At 37.0% G+C, this 18,833-nt stretch overlaps 1 protein-coding gene across 2 annotated transcripts in view; it reads left to right on the top strand.

The window, feature by feature from the left end:
* LOC150087020 (uncharacterized) overlaps positions 1-18,833 on the top strand; it is a 246,071-nt gene that overhangs the window by 29,322 nt on the left and 197,916 nt on the right. For both annotated transcript variants that reach the window (XM_090371751.1, XM_090371750.1), the window contains exons 3-4: positions 3,163-3,329; positions 18,533-18,571. In XM_090371751.1, coding sequence (XP_090227877.1) covers positions 3,163-3,329; positions 18,533-18,571 — 206 coding nt within the window. The remainder of the gene's footprint in view (positions 1-3,162; positions 3,330-18,532; positions 18,572-18,833) is intronic.

Genomic DNA, 18,833 nt, shown 5'->3' with positions numbered 1-18,833 from the left:
CGACAGTTCTCTATAGGATTCAGGTCTGGGCTGTTTCCTGCTCAGCTAAGAGTTGTAATGGACCGTTCTTCCAACCATTTTTTCTCCTGTTACTGTTGAACCTTTAATGCAGAAATGAAGGTAAAGTAACTACAGAAGTGCCTACTTACATTTTTCACCCGATGACAAGGAGCAGAGTCTTCTTGAAAGATGCAGTCACTTGGCAGGTTGAAATGGTCTCTAATGGCAGCAATTTGCCTTCCAATATAGCCAGGTATCTATTGGCATTTACGGAATCTTTTATAAACTGCAGGTGACCTACTCCGCGATACGAAATGCATCCCCATATTTGGCTGGTAGGGAATTTCACTGTAGATGCCATACAGTTGAATGGTATTCTTCATCCCGTCTACGGCGAATCGTTTGTCTCCCAGAAAATAACTGACTTCCACTGCTTGGTGGTCCATTTGACATGCTCCTTACACCAAATTAATCGGGTCTCTTTCATTTTTTGTGTGAGGAGGGGCTTCTTCTTATGACGATGGGCTATAAGTCCATTTTTGAAGAGGCATCTTCTGACTGTTACTGCACTTGCTACCACTCCTATATGTTCTTCCCATTCTCTTTTCAGCTCAGACGAAGAAGTTTTATGGTTTTTAAGGCATAAGTGCTTCAAAACATGGTCCTGTTTTGGCGTAGTGACTCGTTTGCGTACGATTACTTTTTTCTTATCAGCAGAACCAGTATTCTTGAGTTTGGAAAGAAATCTACTCACTGTTGACTGATTACAAACCATTCTATAAGCAGTATGACAGGAAGAACATCCTTCCTCACGTAAAGCAACAATAGCACTCTTTGTGGTGTCAACTGCACATAACTCGCCATCCTGACACAAGCAAGGAATGACTGCAACCCTTGCAGAGCATGCTTATATAGCTGAAAGTAACAGTTGATGCAATATTACGTCATCACCTATGCGTGCAATCTTATCTGATGCAATCTGTAAGAAATATTGCCATATACTTATGTGATTTGGACGACAATTACAATTTTAAGGGGTGATGCACTTTCTTTGAACAGCAGTGTATATATATTTATATAAAAGAAACTTCCTGTTACGTGGTAATCAAATCAGATGTGAGTAACTAGGAAGGTTTTTGAAGAATGATTTATTTCTTACTTTTAGCCTGCTGTAGAGAAATATTGCAAAATTAATAATGTGTGCAGTTTTGTTGCTTTTTAACAATGCCCTTGGATACCTGATAACAGTAGCCTCATTATAGATCATACCTTTTGCAAGGTTCCACTAGACATTTAAGGCAAACTGCTATATTTAACCCAAATGATTTGCAGAACAGGTATCGGCAGTGGTTCGTGTTGACTTTCCAACACCTGGCTGGTGAAATCAAGCACTTAACGTTGAATTTAGTGGCCAAAAGGTGTGTACATTTTCCAAGGTATTGATGAACAAACTGCTGTAACATTGGACATTTTTCTAAATTTTCACAAAATGTAGGTTTGAACAAAGTTGAGGAAGGAGATGTGACAAATTTGTTAAATTCACTTACTGAAGTTCATTAAAGGAAGGCTTACCCCAAATGGAGAAGATAAAAGAAGCTTTTGCAGACGAGGAAAAAAAAAGACTGAAGAACAAATTGCAACAAAGAAAATAGGAAGAGTTTCACTTTAATTGACAAGGTGCAGTTGATTATTTAAGAGATAGATCCTGTAGTAAATTGGAGTTCACATGTTTTCAAGGACCTGGATCAATATGGAGGTCTAGTACTGTGCAAAGTATAATTGCGTATATTTTTTTAAAAAATTTGATTGTTGGATACTGATGTAATTCAGCAAAAACAATGAGCTGTCTTCATTGCCAGTAAATCCATGCAGTAATTTCTTCCTTTTTCGTTGAGTTTTTAATGATTTTTTTCCTGTCTCTTTTTCTCCTTTTTATAGTTTTTGTTTTTTATATATTTTTTAGTTTTAATAAAATTTTGTAGTTTCTTTAAGATTCAGATTCTATACATATACAGTGATTGCAAAGTAATACTTTAGTGGCAGAACTGTAGATGAAAAGCACGAACGGGAATACATTTTATGATATTAAACATGAAAGGGTTGAAAATTAAAAAAAAAAAAAAAAAATTTAATGGGGGGAAATGAATCAGAAAAGAACTGAGGTTGAGCAGGTACTATATCAGTTGGGGCAATTAACTTCTTGCCCCAAAATTAAAAAAATGAGTAACAAATGGTGGAAATCCACCATTTGTTACTCACTATTGTGCCCAGTCATTCCTGATTTGTAACAAACATGTATCACACGACTCTCTGCTGTTTTTACTACTGTATGCCATGCAATCCTTTAAGTTAATTTTACAGCTGTTTCTTTAAAAAACATCCCCATACCTTGGTATCATTCAGTTGTATTACCTGATATCAAGTAAAGCCACTCCTTACTGAATAATTACAGACCCATCTCTTTTATGATCTGGCAAGTTACTGGGACGGATGGTACATTGTAGACTTAAATGGATCTAGAAACACAGCACATCTAGATTGACAATCAATTTGGCTTTCAAAAGAACCAATCCACTTTGGATGTGCACATCAAGCCAAAGGTAACATACACAAAGCATTTGTCAAGGACAGCTTTTTGTAATAGTATCACTAGATATATATAAAAAGCCTTTGACACCACATGGAGGTGTAGCATTCTACTATATCGGTTGGGGCAAGTATCTTCTTGCCCCAACTATGATACCCCATAGTTGTCCTCTGTGACAATATAGTGGCTTCGCCACTTGTTCATTTGAAGAGGTCTGGGTTGGAGAGTTCCATGGAAACTGAAGGATTTGTTTAAGGCTTCTTCAGTTAAGTGTTTAAATAGGTGGTCTCAGGTTGAGGGGTTGGGGTTCCTCTTGAGTTATTCTGGGTATTTCAGCTCACGTGAAGTGCAAATTGTTTCTTAACAGACATTAATATAATGGTGCAGTTGGTCTTAGTTGCTGATGTGCTGAGACATTGGTTACAGTAAAGTTTTTCTGTAACTTTCTGTAAGTTAAATGTTTTTTTTTTTTTTTCCCTTCCTCTCTTCTCTCCTTTGTAATGGGAAGTTAAAGGGAATTTAGCAGTTATTTTTATTCTCTTTCTCTTACATTGGTTATGTATGTTTATATTTAGAAAGTCTGCTGAACTACTTCAATAGATATGGTGAAGTGGTGGATTGTGTTGTAATGAAAAATAATGAAACTGGACGGTCAAGAGGCTTTGGATTTGTGACTTTTAAAGATCCAAGTTGTGTTGCCATGGTTCTTTCAAGTGGCCCCCATGAATTAGATGGGAGAACGGTAAGTTATTGAAATTACATTTATAGCTCAAATTTATGTTATGGCTTTAATTTTTACGTGGAGTTAGTTACTGAATTAGCAGATTTTACCATTAACAATGAAAGTGTCCTTTGAGTGGCTGTTGAACTGTGGTGATTTTTCATATGCAGGATTTTATCTATTCTCCATTTACCAGTGGGTGTGCACATGCAAATGTAAGAAATGATAATAAATTTGAAATAATAAATTATTTTAAAATTTGATAATCCCCAGTATTCACTCTCATTTCTAGTTTTAAGAATTGTTTAGACCTGTAATGGAAATGTTTTGGTTGGAACCAGGAATTGAACAGAAATTATGGCATAATGTGAAATAATTTACTACTAAAACAATTTCAGAAAGTTTAAAATAAAGCATTATACTCACCTTCCTAAGATAATTTGAGTTATCAGAAGCACGTTTTCTTTGTTACCCTTGCAGTCTTCTTCAACAGTAACAAAACACACTTGCTTACGTAATTTATTATGTATGTGAATAAATAGGAAAAATATTGTATATACAATAGGATATATGTGTAATGTTGTAACTTCCACAGATTAATAACCTAGTTTGTGTAGATACAGTACACTGAAAGGACAGAATTCGTGGGATACCTGGTTCCTGGGCAACATGACGCTGTCACCTCTCTCACTAGTGGACGAACCCACTGCTTGGCAGGTATATAGGTACTGCATTCACATAGACGGTAATTCAATGTCAGTATGGATAAATGTCATGAGTTAACTGACTTTGAAAGAGGGATGATAGTGGGTGCCCGACGCATGGGTCACTATCACAGATGTGGTGCAGAAATTGCAGTATCTCTGTTCAACAGTATCAAGAGTGTGTTGGGAATACGCCATTTCTGGAATAACATCTCAGTTTGGATAGAGGTGTGAGCAGGGAAAGGTGGTGGATGAATGTGGCTGTTGACGTCTGTCTCGCATCGACAGTGGCACAAATGACTGCTGCCTTCAACAAGACAGGTGCCAAGAAATGTCTCCACCAAGACCATCAGGCGATCATTAGCCGCAGTAGGTTAATTTCCTCTTAGCTATTAAACAGATGTATTTTTTCTTGATCAGCTGATATTCAGTTTTCAACCTAGCAGTAGATTCTTCATTATCCTACAATTTCTTGCATTGGAACTTATTACGTGCCTTGTTGGCTTCTTTTTGGAGATCAGTAAAATCAGAGGAACACCAGCTCACCAGGTATATTTATTTTGCTTTAATATCATTGACTCCTTTGAGGAATCAAACAACGTATCTAACTCATTTAATGACATTTCACCAAAAATTGTCCTTACAAATCTGTCAACTTATCCGGTCATCTTGCTTGATTGCAAATCTTCAAAGTTGTAAGGAATGGGCCCCAATCTACATCTATCGCAGCCTAAATTGAAAATAATCGCTCTATGATTACTGTTAATCCAGTGTGGTTTAACTTGCCAATTAGAAATTGAATTGAAGGCCATGCTCTTTGCTAATGTTACATCGAGGTTAGACTCGCCATTAACAGTTAAACATGTTGGTTCATTTTCAGGCTTATTTCTCAAGTCTCTTTGAGAAAATCTCTTTGAGATTTTCTCAGATCTCAAGTTTTGATGAGGATATCAGCTCTACCCCTGGCATCTATAATTCTAGAATACTATAAAAGATTTTTAGCATTTGCATCCACACAGATAATCACTTTTCTACCTGTCAATCTGAATAATGCCCCTTCTAAATAGCTAAGAGAGCAGTTTAGGTCAGCATCAGGCTGACAATACAAAGATATAATGAAAAATTGCTCCCAACTAGCTTCTGTGCCAACACAGACTGCATGTGATGCACATAAGGAGTCAATTCTAGTCACAACCAGATCAGAGTTGAAAATTAGTATAGCAGCATTCAGTTTATCACAGTTCTTTGAGACAATTCTAATAGACTGGGGATATCCGGTTAGCTGACTCCTGTAAACATAGGGCCCCTGAACACAAACATTGTCATGCTTTTCATGTTCATACAAGTAATCAGAGTTTATCTGCTATAGATCTTGCATGTTGCACATTAATTTGGTGAATCTTAAGTTGCCATGCATATTATTTCTATAGTTAAGGGTGCTGTTGCTAATTATTGTAAAGCACAGAATATGTTCTTTCCTTAGTAACTTTCAGTGCTAAAAGTTTCTCCTACATCTCTTTAGAAGCTTAATGTATTCAGGACACTTCTTATCTCTAATCAAATGAGCAGCAAACCCTTTTACAGGAAAGTTATTTAAATCCATAAGTGTGTCCTGTCATTAAAAATGTTGCCTTCAGACAAGATAGAAACAACATTCCATCCAAACATGTTACTCTTCAGACTCCTTTTGAAGTAGTGGGAGTGTGCACTGTAATTGCTGTTACTCTTACAATAGCATCTATGTATATTCCTCCTAATTTCCCGTTCTCCTCAGATGACCTAGAAAATCTAATTAGTGCAGCTAGCATTTCCATTCTGCTTAGTTAGAGACTTCAATGCTTATCATCAGCTGTGGCTATCTCCAACAATTGACAAGAGAGATAAACTAATAGAATTGCTTCTTGATGCTTGTCAACATGTACCCTCTTGAACACTGGTGAGCATACCTATATTGATTTTTCTACAGAATCCATGAGTGCAATAGACCTTTCAATCTGTTCTTCCTCCATATATTCTAATATGGAGTGGTCTGTTCTTGATAACTCACTAAATAGATAACACAAACTCCAAACACAGGTAAACTCTTCTAAACTGCATTGCTCCACTTCAAAATTTCGTAGGGCACACTGGAATGAATATGCCTCTCGTGTCCAGTTTGATGACGAAATAGTCAAATCCCAGCCCATAGATAATGTTACTGAACATATAACTAATCAGATATTACAAGCTGCTATCTCTCTAATACCAAAATCTGTGTCGGGAAAATGTAAACACAGCAATTACTGGTGGAATTAGGATTGTACACGTACTAACTTGGGTGGGGGGGGAATAGAGCTTAGAATTTATTTCACAAATATCCCACAACTAGTAACCTAATTGACTTTAAAAGACTGAAAGCCAAGTTTCGCCCAACAGTTCATCCAAATCATTTGAATAAGAGGAGAGTGTACCATAGAGTTCCATTCTCAGTGCAACATTATTTGCAATAAGAATTGCAAACAAGACTCAATTTATACCAAATATGGTAGAATTGTACATGTTTGTTGGTCACCTGATTCTCTCCTGTCAATCCCCAAACCCCCAAACTATGAATACATTGAAAGGAAATTTCAAGTTTCGATAGCTAAAATAGTCGAGTATTGGCATTCGAGGTGAGTGAACACGCTTGCTCTTCAGTTAAGTGGATTGGATTACTGTTGATTATTGCTTTTAAATATTTGATTTATTTTGTATATTGTTGGATTATTTTGTTATAGGTTTTGCTGTAACAGTTTGATCTTTTTATAAAAATCAAACTGTTACAGCAAATAATATTATAGATATCATTTTTTAAAGTTAATTTTCATTGATATTTAGCTAATTTTATAATGATAATTACGAGATCTGCCTTAAACACTTCACAGGGTATCGTGACTCACACGGAAATAGACGATGGCGATTTATGGGTGAGTCGTGATTTAATCCGTTGCGGAACCTGTGGAATGTTTTCCAGGGTCGACCTGGTGACTAATCATAGCTCGCCTGGTGGATTCTTTTCTTTGTGATGGATGTAAGGAGTGCACCGATCTTAAATTACAATTTGGTGCACTGATGGAACAATCTGAGTCAGAAAAACGGGTGCTTGCCCTCGAGAATAATACATCTGGGAGCTCGTCAGGGACTCAAGACTCCAGCAATCTACCAAGTGATGCACTCCCGATTTGGGCCTCAAAAGAGAAAAACCAAGTGCAAACTACTCTGGTTCAAAAGGACTTTATTTTATTAGGAGACTCTATTGTCAGGGAAACAGAGAATATTTTTTGTAATAAGGATAGGTGGAGTAGAACCAGAGTATGTCTCCCAGGAGCAACTATTAATGATGTCACCAACAGATTGTCAGATTTTAAGGGGGGTAAAAAGAATATTATTATTCATGTGGGGACTAAAGACATTAAACATACACAATCTGACGATTTGTTGGGAAAATACAGGACCATGCTGAGGAAATGCCGCGAGCTAGGCCACAATGTCTATGTGTCTGCAATTCTGCCCAGACATGATAGGAGGGATTATATGTTAAAAGCCTTGTGGATTAATTCAAGACTTGAAGGACTCTGCAAGGCTTTTGGGGGGAAATTTCTATCAGCTTGGCCTACACTTGTAGGTAGAAGGAAATTGTTTTGTAGAGACGGGATACACTTAAACAAAGGTGGTGCAAAAGTTTTTGCCAGTATTATTGAGGATACCTTAAAGGTTCAGGGAAACTGCTAGTTAGGGGGGATGTGGGTAATACTGACACATGTTTATCTGATAATATTGGTCAAAGTAACTCTTGCACATACCTCAAGAGTTCTTATCTGTTACTCCCAACTGGACATATTATCTAGATGTTCTGGGGACAGAAACATTTCAAGTGAGCTAATGCCAGGGAAGAGAGCCTAAAAAACTAACTTCAAGGGGTTGTGTTAGGATTGTTAAATATACAAGAACAGTAAGTCTTAATTGTTTTTATAGTAATGTTAGAAGTGTCGTCAATAAAATGAGCGATTTTGAACTGCTGGTTAAAACAAGTAACGTGGACATAATAGGGCTTACGGAAACGTGGTACCACCCAGAAATAGGGGATGCTGAGTTTCCGTACGACTTGTATAATATATTTAGGAAGGATAGGGTAGATAGAAGGGGGTGGTGGGGTAATGCTTCTTATCAGAAGCAGCCTGAGTGTGACAATAGCTTTCCCAGATTCAGACGTTTCACGGGCTAGTATAGAATTTGTATGGTGTGAGATTGTTGGAAACAAAAGTATAATGCAAGTAGGAGTAATCTACAGACCAGGTGATTGTGAAGATTATGACGAAAGCCTCTCCATGCAAATGGAATGGGCAAGTAAGCTTCAATGTCTTATTATGGGTGATTTCAATTTGCCTCTAATTGATTGTAGTAAACAGGAAGGAAACTCGACATGGGGAACAAAATTTTTAAATCAACTAGATGACTGTTATTTGTATCAACATGTCGGGGAAAGTTCTAGAGAAAAGAATATCCTAGACCTCATCATCACCCATGAATCAGATTACCTAACAGGGCTGACAGTAGAGGAACCAGCAGCAGGAAGTGATCACGGAGTTCTACGGTGGATGATGAAGAGAGAGGTAGCAGTAGTAAAAGGCAAAGGAATGGGTTATAATTTCAGAAAAGGAAATTACGATGACTTAAGGTGCTACATGGCCTCTATTAACTGGGTAGATATTGCACAGAGAACGAATACAATTGAACTGTGGTATGCTTTTAAAACATTAATCACAGACGCCTTGAATGCGTATTTACCATTAAAAAAATACTCCACGAGGAGGGTTCCAAGTTGGATGAATAGTGAAGTTGCCACATTACTTGAGCAGAAAAAGGTGGCATGGAAAAGTTACAGAGCAATAAAAAGTACTGAAGCCTATAACAGCTACAAGATGACCTGTAATAGAGCCACAGAAAATGTTCGACAGGCAAAGGCAGTTTATGAGAAATCGCTAACAAACAGAGCAAAGGGGGGGAGGGAGTAAGAAATTCTTCACATATATAAATGCTAAGAAGAGCAGGACAAACCAGATCGGACCTTTATGTAAGGGAAAGTGGATAGTATATATACACACTTGCAGATGAACTCAACAGTTATTTTGCGTCGATATTTACAGATGAAAAACCTTTTGTTTGTTTGTTATTTTGTTTTTAGGAGCATTGGCAACTAAGGCCATATTGCTCCGGGATATGCGATGGTCATTCCCTGACCTTTCTGGATCCTCCGTATTTGGTGGTGACTGGCTCGAACCCCGGTCTAATCAAGAAGTGTGTGCTACATACTGCTGCTCCTTCCCACCTGGCTACGGAGGCGCCGAAAAACCTTTTGTGGCAATGGGAAATTGTGGGAGCGAAGTTGAAAAATATGTAATTAATGATATTGAAATTTCACAAGATTATTTAATGAAAAAACGTTGGAGCCTACAGGCCAGTAAGGCTCCTGGAGTTGATGGAGAATATACCCTATAATCTTAAGGGAGATGGCAGTTGAGTGCATTGAGGCTAATTATGTGAGCATCACAGACTCTGGGGAGATTCCGTTAGATTGGAAAAGTGCCAGTGTATCTCCCATAAATAAGGGTGGTTCTAAGAGTGAAGTGGGAAATTATTGACCTGTCAGTCTGACTTTAGTGGTAGGGAAAATCATGGAGGCAATGATCAAGGGTGGAATTCAGGATCATTTGGATAGAACTGAAATTCTCAAGGATACTCAGCATGGTTTTGTAAAGGGAAAATCATTTTTAACAAAACTGGTTTGCTCTTTTGAAAGGGTCACTCATGAGCTGGATTTAGGGAATAATTTCGACATTGTTTATTTAGATTTTAGCAAAGCTTTTGACTCAGTCCCACACGAGCAGTTGCTTTATAAGCTGGAACAGGTTGGAATCACTGGAAAAATCCTTAGATGCATAGCAGGATGGCTTCAGGGCAGGAGGCAGAGGGTTGTGATAGATGGCTATTCCTCAGATTGGGTTGATGTAAAAAGTGGAGTTCCCGAAGGATCAGTATTAGGACCACTGTTGTTTTTAATTTTCATAAACGACATACATTGGTGAAGGGATAGAGGGCGTGATGTCTAAATTTGCAGATGATGTTAAAATTGGTAGAGTAGTTAATGATCACTGTCAAGCTGAGCTTCTTCAGGGAGACCTAGTTAGACTTCAGGAATGGTCAGAAAAATGGCAGCTATGCTTTAATCCTACAAAGTGTAAGGTATTACACCTGGGAAACAGTAATCCCAAAATAACTTTTCACTTGGTGGAGTTCAACTAAACCCAGTACTGGAGGAAAGGGACTTGGGTGTTACGATACGATCAGACACGAAATTCTCTGAACATTGTAAACAGGTTGCAAGGAAGGCCCATGGTGTCCGATCGATGATCTTTCGAACTTTTGCGAGTAGAGATAAGGACGTGATAATCCCATTATATAAGGCTTTTGTTAGACCACACTTGGAATACTGTGTTCAAGTATGGAGACTGTTGTTGTTTGTTTGTTTTTTTTTTTTTTTTTTTGGTTTTTAGGAGCATTAGCAACTTAGGCCATATTGCTCCGGGATATGCGGTGGTCATTCCCTTGACCTTTCCGCATCCTCGTATTTGGTGGTGACGGGCTCGAACCCCGGTCTAATCAAGAAGCGTGTGCTACACACTGCTGCTCCTTCCCACCTAGCTACGGAGGCGCCTATATGGAGACTGTACCTAAAGAAAGACATCGAGCTTCTTGAATGGGTGCAAAGACTGGTAACTCACCCGGTGAGATAGGCAAAAGGGCGTCCTTATGAAGAATGACTTTGAATATGTGGGTTGCGGAGTTTGGAAACTAGACACCTTAGAGGAGATTTAATTGAGGTGTTTAAGGCTCTGAGAGGCATCAGTAAAATGAATGAGGACGAAATTTTCTAGATTGTAAATGATGCTAGAACTAGGGGACATAAATTCAAGTTACGGGGGAGATGTTTTATTTTAACCAGTGAGTTATAAATTACTGGAATAAGTTGCCTACATGGGTGGTAGAGGCTGACAGTTTGGGGAAATTCAAAGGTTATGTGAATAGTACCTTCGGGTGAGGGAAATGCTTAGGTTGATAGGTTTAATTTCCTTTTCTTTTATTAATTATTAGTTTTTTTTTATCATTGTTTTATTCGGTGTTTTTTTTTTTTTTTTTGGTTGATGCAGCATAAGCCATAGGCTTTCTTGCACCATGCGGCCATTACTAATACTAATAGAATAATGGGTGCTATGGAATGGTTATTGCCTAGCAGAAAAGAAATCCACTGCAATTAATTTCTGTAAAAAAATGCAAACTAAATTTGGATTCAGAAATATGTTTAAAAGACAGCCTGATTCCTGTTACTAACAACTTCTCTCTGTTGCGGTTATATTTAGATAATAAACTTAATTTTGTTATTTGTATAGCTTTTCTTTGGATGACTTGCCCTAAAAAACTGAACATCCTGAGAGCCTTCTCCACTGTGTCCTGGGGTGTTGATAGAAGTTCCTGCTACATTTCTTTAGAAGCTTAATATATTCACACTTGGATTATGGATCACCTGTCTATGACTGTGCTAGGAAAAGTCTGAGCATCATCCAGCAAATTGCCCTTAGGATAGCTGCGGATGCCTTCAGAACATCTCCGGTCCACAGCATGTATATTGAGGCTAATGAATGCCCTCTACACGTCAGTCAAAAATGCTTATTGTGTAACTATGCAGAAAAGATTAAACGTATTACATCCCACCCCAGCTGGCAGTGTCTGTTTGACCCTCAATATACCAGGCTATATCACAATAAACATAATGAAAACCACCTTGCAGGGCTTTGATTGCAAGAGCTCACACTCAGTTGGGACATCAACTTCCTGAATATCTTCCAAGACAGTGCTTCTCCCGGACTCAGTTCTCACCTCTTTGTGACAGTTTGTTTTTTAGATGTGGCAAATCCTCCCTAGCAAACTTTCACAGCCACATAAAATACATTCCTTGAAAAAATCAGAGAAAGTACATATCTATACTGAAGGCTCCAAAACAGATTGAGCTGTAAGTGCTGCAGCAGTTTCTTCCGTCTTCTGAGTAGCAGTGTCTCTTCCTATTTAATGCCATATCTATACTGGAGAATTGTTTGCAATATAACTATCTCTAGATAATGTAAGCAATCTCTGATATATATATATATATATATAAACTTAGGTGATAATAATGATTAAAGAATAAAAATAAAAAATAAGACAGAAGAGCGAAAATTGTGAAATTATACCTAACGATCAAACCAACAGGGAGGGAAGAGAATAAAATTATTGTAGCAGATACTCTCGAGGATGATTTAGAAGTCTAAAGATAATAAAATATAATCAATTAAATTTTGAATAGTCAATTATATGAAATTTAACGGTGCCCCCTCTGACGGGCACCAGGTCCAAATTTATGTGAAATATCATGAGCAGAGATGTGAGCAACTACAACAAAATAAAATATAACAAAAATAGACTGACCATTATGCCCATCTCAACAGAGGGCCGCAGGGCCAATAATGGTCCACAGGGCCAATAATGGTCCACAGGGCCAATCCGATCCCAAGATCGAACCGCCAATGCAGAGGACTTGAATAGCGGTGGTCCTGATGCAGCGAAAATTAAAAAATAGAATAGATACAAGCACTCAAATGCAAAGCCACACCACTGACCAAAGTAATCTTAACCAGATTATATAGGCAAAACATGAACTATGGATGGCAGCACAGGTGCAGCATTAGAAAATCAGCCCACTACTGTCATGTGATATACTTATATTTGAATAATGTTTGAAATATAAGTATATATATATATATATACAGTCAAACTACCCTATAACGAATTCGATAAATCCAGCAAAAAAATTTGTTATAGAGAAATTTCGTTATACAGAGAATATATTTTTTATTAGAAATTGTTATCTAATTAGAAATGAAAACGAATCTACATTTATTTTTAATGTATTTTATTTCGAAAACATACTTATTTAAATCACGTTTACACAATTTTTGCCGGTAAGTATCACAAATTTAAAAATCTGTAATTTTTGTTTGCACAGTACAATTAAAAAATTGTCTGATTCTCAAAGAAAACCTCACATTTGTTTGAGCATTAAAAACATTATCAGGAACATTTTCACAAAACTGTAGACTCATACGAACCATTTTAAAAGCGTTAATCATTTCTTTGCTAGTTGTCTTTTCTATGGGTTGTTCTGATGCATCGTCAGCATCATTAATTTCTTCGTGATCATGGTCGTGTCTAACACTGTTCAGCAGTATTTCATCTTCATTTGGATGTTCTGCTGTGATCTACATAAACATAACTATCCAGTGTTATTTCATTTTCAATGTTTCTGGACGATTCTAATGTCCAAAAGTTTTTCAGTTGTGAAAGGGGCAGTTCATCTTGTTCACCCAGTCGTTCGACTTCTGTATCCAATGCAAATCCTGCTTTCGAAAAACAATTTTGAATAGCGTATTCAGTGACATCGTTTGTCCAAACTTTTGCCAGTTCAGAGATGCAATCTCTAAGGTTATTGTAACCTCCAAGTTTCTATTTTCTGATAACGCATTGACAATCTTCATTATTATTCTCTTTCGATAACGAAATTTAAAATTTTTAATAATGCCTTGGTCCATGTTTGGTGGTAAAAATAACAACTTTGCACTTTTAAGTTTGGCAGGATGTGCCGGACAGTTGTCGGTTACCAACACGATTTTCCTTTTTAATTTTTTTGTTATACGCTTGTCTAGTTTTAATATCCATTCTTCAAAAATATCACTTGTCATCCATGCTTTTTTATTAGGTGTAGTCAACTTCCAAAGATTTTGTGCCTCTAAAACATCTTGGATTTTTTGATATTCCGATGACTAAAATAATAAGTCTTAATTTTTCACTTCCTGTCATATTTGCTCCAACTAGCACAGTGATTCTTTCTTTCTTTGCTTTGTTTTTCGCCAAAACATTTATCATCTTTAAAAGCAAGTGTTCTATTCGGTAAACATTTAAAGAATAAACCCATTTTGTCAGTATTAAAAACATCCTTACACTCATATTCTTCCAAAATCTTTAAGGTATTGTTCCTCCAACTGTTGCAATCTTCTTCGCTTACATTAACACTTTCTCCACAATTCTGTGGCCCTTCTTAAATTTATCTAGCTACCCAGTGCTCACATTAAATTCTGTATTTGCACAGTCCCTTGGAATTTCATTCCAAGGGACTGTGTAAATTTCAGAGCTTGTTGTTTAATTATTAGGCCTGATATTGGTATATTCATTTTAAGTATTATTTGCACCCATTTTAGAACAGCTTTATCAACATCTTCGTATATACACAACTTAATTCGCTTCTTGTCTGCTCCTCCTTCAATTGCATTTAAAATTGATTCTCGATTTTTTAAAATCGTAGATAAACTGCTTGCAGGTATGCCACATTTCTCCGCAACATCTTTTTTCTTAAAATTCTGGTCAATATTATAACAATCTTTGCTTTATCATTAATACTTTAAACACTTTCTCTTCGACATTTTTTCCGCAATTGTAAAGATTACTCAAATGCAGCTCTTGATGATACACACGCCGCCAACTTCAGTGCGCTGGCCATATAGTGAATTGTTAGTACCGCCTACTCAATGATGTTCACTTGCCAATTCAACAGTATCACGTGACCTCAATCACTTTTAAGAAATATGCGACTGTGAATTTCTTTTATTCTTCTTTCATTCATATATACACGAAAGAGAATTTATGGTTAAGGTATGCTGTATGTTACTTTTCAGAAAAAAAAAAAATAAATAAATACAAGAGCATATAGCCTATGTGATTGATGATGAACGAAATTAAAAAAAAAAAAAACAAAATTCATGAGAACCATCTATTGGGAGTCCAGTTAGATGAGAACGGACATATCATATAATAATTGACAGGAAGGTCATGTGGTACAGTTGAGGTGAGAAGCGAATGTCACTCAGTAGGTGTTACTAAAAACCGACTATAGTAGCATTCTATGTATTGCTGCCGCAGCATGCTAAAGTTTACCGCAGCGAATTTCATTTTCCCCCAGGCCAACAAATAAAGACCCTACGGGCGTCAATGGCCACACATGTTCATAAAAGGATGATTATTTAATTCCAGATGCTAATGCACAATTTCGGAAGGAGGCATTATATTTGAGTGGCTGTTTAGCAGTAAATGCTTGAAAATCTTCAAAAATGCTTTTACTAACCTTTTTAAAAATTCGTTATAGAGAGACTAACACTTCGCTATATGAGGTTAATTTTACATGTAATTTCGTTTCAGGGCGCAGTGTTTTGCGAAAAAATTCATTAAATAGAAGTTCGTAATAGAGAAGTTCCACTGTATATATATATATATGTATATGTAGACTCCTTAGGTGCAATCACTTCCATTCAATCAACTTTTTCTTCCTCTCATTCCATTCTTAAAGATATCCAATCTAAATCATGTCACTATCAAACGGCTAACCAGAAGGTAACCTGCTGGAATTCTGGTCATGTTGGTATTGCAGATAATGAACGTGCAGATGATGCTGCTAAACATCACAACACTGTATCTTTCTGTCAACTGTAAGCACCATACACTGACTACAAATCCATAATTAGAAAAAAAAAAAAAAAAAAAAGGCAACAATGGTCTCAACTCTGGCAAACTCAAATCAATAAACTGCTGCATATGAAAAAAGAGCCACGACTGTGGGTGTCTAGTTTCAGGAGAAGCAGGTAAGAAGAAGCAATTCTGACAAGACTGCATCGATCATTCTCATCCACCTCATCTGGATTTGCTTATGGGAGCAAGCACTCCCCCAGTGTTTCTTTTTTTGCAGTCGCAGCTAACAATAAAGCATATTCTCATTGAATGTCTGCAAACAATCAAACTGTAAAAATCCTGCTTTAGCTCCCTATCCAGGAACTTGCAGGAATCCTTAATTTTATCAGATATCAAAGAACTGTTTAACTATTTGAAATGCATAAATTTGTATAATTGTCCCTGGTCATAATAACATGTCGTTCTCTCTCTCTCTCTCTCTCTCTCCCTCCCTCCCTCCCCCCTCCCCCCTCCCTCCAAATCTATCATAAGTAAATCATGACCAAGCACAAATGGCCCAAGAGGTCCTGTGCCAAAAAACCCCCAAATACAATCATCATTTCCAAAACTGTGTGGGGAAGATCCTAGTGGTAACCCACTACTGATAACTTCACACTTTTAAGCATGTATGTCTGAGCATATTTCGTTAGACATCACTGCCAGTGGGAATCATGTATCTGCTTCAAATCTTCTCTTACATGGTCAGTCAACCTTAAAGTTGTCTTGGGCAAAGTATGGAAAATGAAAGGCAAATATACAATGCAATCTTCATTGATGATTTCTTCATCAAATTCTTAGAACATAAGGGATGTTCAGTTGCAGATGCCCCATTGCAGTCTCCAACATCCTAGGTGAGACATTTGCCAAGGTGTCCCCCAAAAAATCATACACATGTTCAGGGTTTTTGGTCTGGAATTAAAATTTTGAAAAGCAAACATTGAAGCTGTCTTCTAACAAGTGGTCATTCACCAACAGCTTACAACCAGCCATTCACTAAGGAAGAATAAAACAGCACACTCACTCTACTGAGTGTACTCTGACCAGCCACTTGTGTACAGTCCTGGAAAAGGACTGTACACAAGTGGCTGGTCAGAGCTATAATACAATAACTGTTTGAAGTTTTTAGATCCATTATGAGATGATTAAACATTTCATCAGAATCTATGGATTTCTTGCTTTGTCTCTAAAACAGGTATACCTTGAGCAGTTTCTGGACCAGTACAATTCCCTGGCATAAGGGAATTGTACTGGTCTTTCTAGAAAAGGATCTAAAAACTTCAAACAGTTATTGTATTATAGCTCTGATCAGCCACTTGTGTACAGTCCTGGAAAGGATGGTTAATGTCTGTCTTAGGTAGTATCTGCGAGCAGGTCACCTTTTCATAACACAGTATGGCTTCTGAAGGAACTGGTCAACTCTCAAACCATTTAATTTCACTGGAAACATCAATCTGAAATGTTTTCCTCAATGTGAGGACCTGGTGTCAATCGTCTTTGATAGGGCAAATGCATATTTTGATTTGGAATTTTAAAAGATCTTCAGTCACTTTGCAGGAAGGCCAACACACCAGCTTCTCTCTGCATTCAACTCTATGCTGACTATCAACTGACTACCCTGATTTCTTGCTTGTTTTTACTGAATTCTCAAAGTCAATCCTGTTTAGGATCTGTTGCTGACTTCATATTGTATGTGAGAAGATTGCCAGTGAATGAAGCATATTTGCAGTAGAGCCTGTATTCTATAGAGTTTGCCTGGGACTACATTAAAACCTATAATTTCCAAAGGTGGAGGGTGTAGATTTTAAGTGCACTGCAGGTTTTATTGATGATGAGATATAATTCTTATCCTGCTGTGTCCCAACTTTCAGCAGATGCTACATGTTCTTTCTGAATGTTCATTTGGCTTATGTTTCTGCTGAATCCCAAGCTACTTTGGGATCAACGATAATGAACTAGCATGTGCAGCAGGCCAAGAACAATTGTAGCCTGTTTGCCCCATATACAGACTTAGGTAAGTAATACATAATATGAGAGGGTGATTATTTAATTCGTGGACTGGTGCAAGATTTTATGTTTACCGCCCCAACTTTCTATAACTGCTGGTATAGATGCTCTCCCTGATCTCTACTGAGCAGACTATGCACGCATGCCAGTACTTGTCAAGCTAGTGTTGGTGTGTGTGAAGAGTTTTTTTTTTTTTTTTTAGCTGCATGTCACTGAAAATCGTTTGGAATCAAGTATCATGTTGGACATACAGATTGAACAGCAATATGTGATTTGCAGACTAACAACCTTCACTGAATCGCTTGTGCCATTTAAATATGGCTGTCCTACCAAGACATTCATTACCACACACATAATTCATCTCTTTAACTGTTTCTGATGCATTTAAGCCCCGTCTTACACAATAACAAATCACATATTGCTGCTCAGTCTGTATGTCCGACATGATACTTGATTCCAAACGATTGCCAGTGACATGCGGCTAAAAAAAACTCTTCATACACAACAACTGAGCAAATCTCAAAGGCCCAGGAAATCTAGGATAAAGACAGGCAAATTAAGTTACTTTGTGAATTAGCTGTTAGAATGTGTATTTCATAGGGTAGTACTCACAGTATTATGAAAGAATGCCTGAAAATGTTGTAAATCTGTTTCTGCTGGATTCCACACAATTTCCAAACTCCTGAACAAAAACAGCAGAGTAGACTTGTGCAAAGAAATGATTGATCGTTTTGAATTTTTTATATTATTTAATTTAATTTATTTTAATATAATTTAATTTAATTTATTTTAATATTTAATATATTATTTATTTTAATATTTAATATTGTTTAATGATTTATATATTTCTAGATTGATCCAAAAGCCTGTAGTCCTCGAGGAGCACATAAAGTGAGTTTCTAACTGTGACATGATATATTTTGTATACCAAAAATATTGACACTTATTAATTTAAATATGTGCTAGAATTAACACCAGTTTGAATTTTAATATTATTATACTTCAGTTGAAGATAGGAAGCTATATGTAAAATTTGTACCTTTTGATGCCATTTTTTATTTTAATATTAAAAGAAGTGAGGGAAATTAATGTACAAGTGTAAAGTGTGTTTAGGGTCTCACGGCACCAGGAGTTTCTCCCAATCTCCGTGTAG

This window comes from Mastigoproctus giganteus, chromosome 4 (genome assembly GCF_048544385.1).
Source record: "Mastigoproctus giganteus isolate SK-2022 chromosome 4, ASM4854438v1, whole genome shotgun sequence".
Classification (NCBI taxonomy): domain Eukaryota; kingdom Metazoa; phylum Arthropoda; class Arachnida; order Uropygi; family Thelyphonidae; genus Mastigoproctus; species Mastigoproctus giganteus.
Note: the sequence above shows the minus strand (reverse complement) of the source record. Positions and strands in the feature narration are given on the sequence as shown.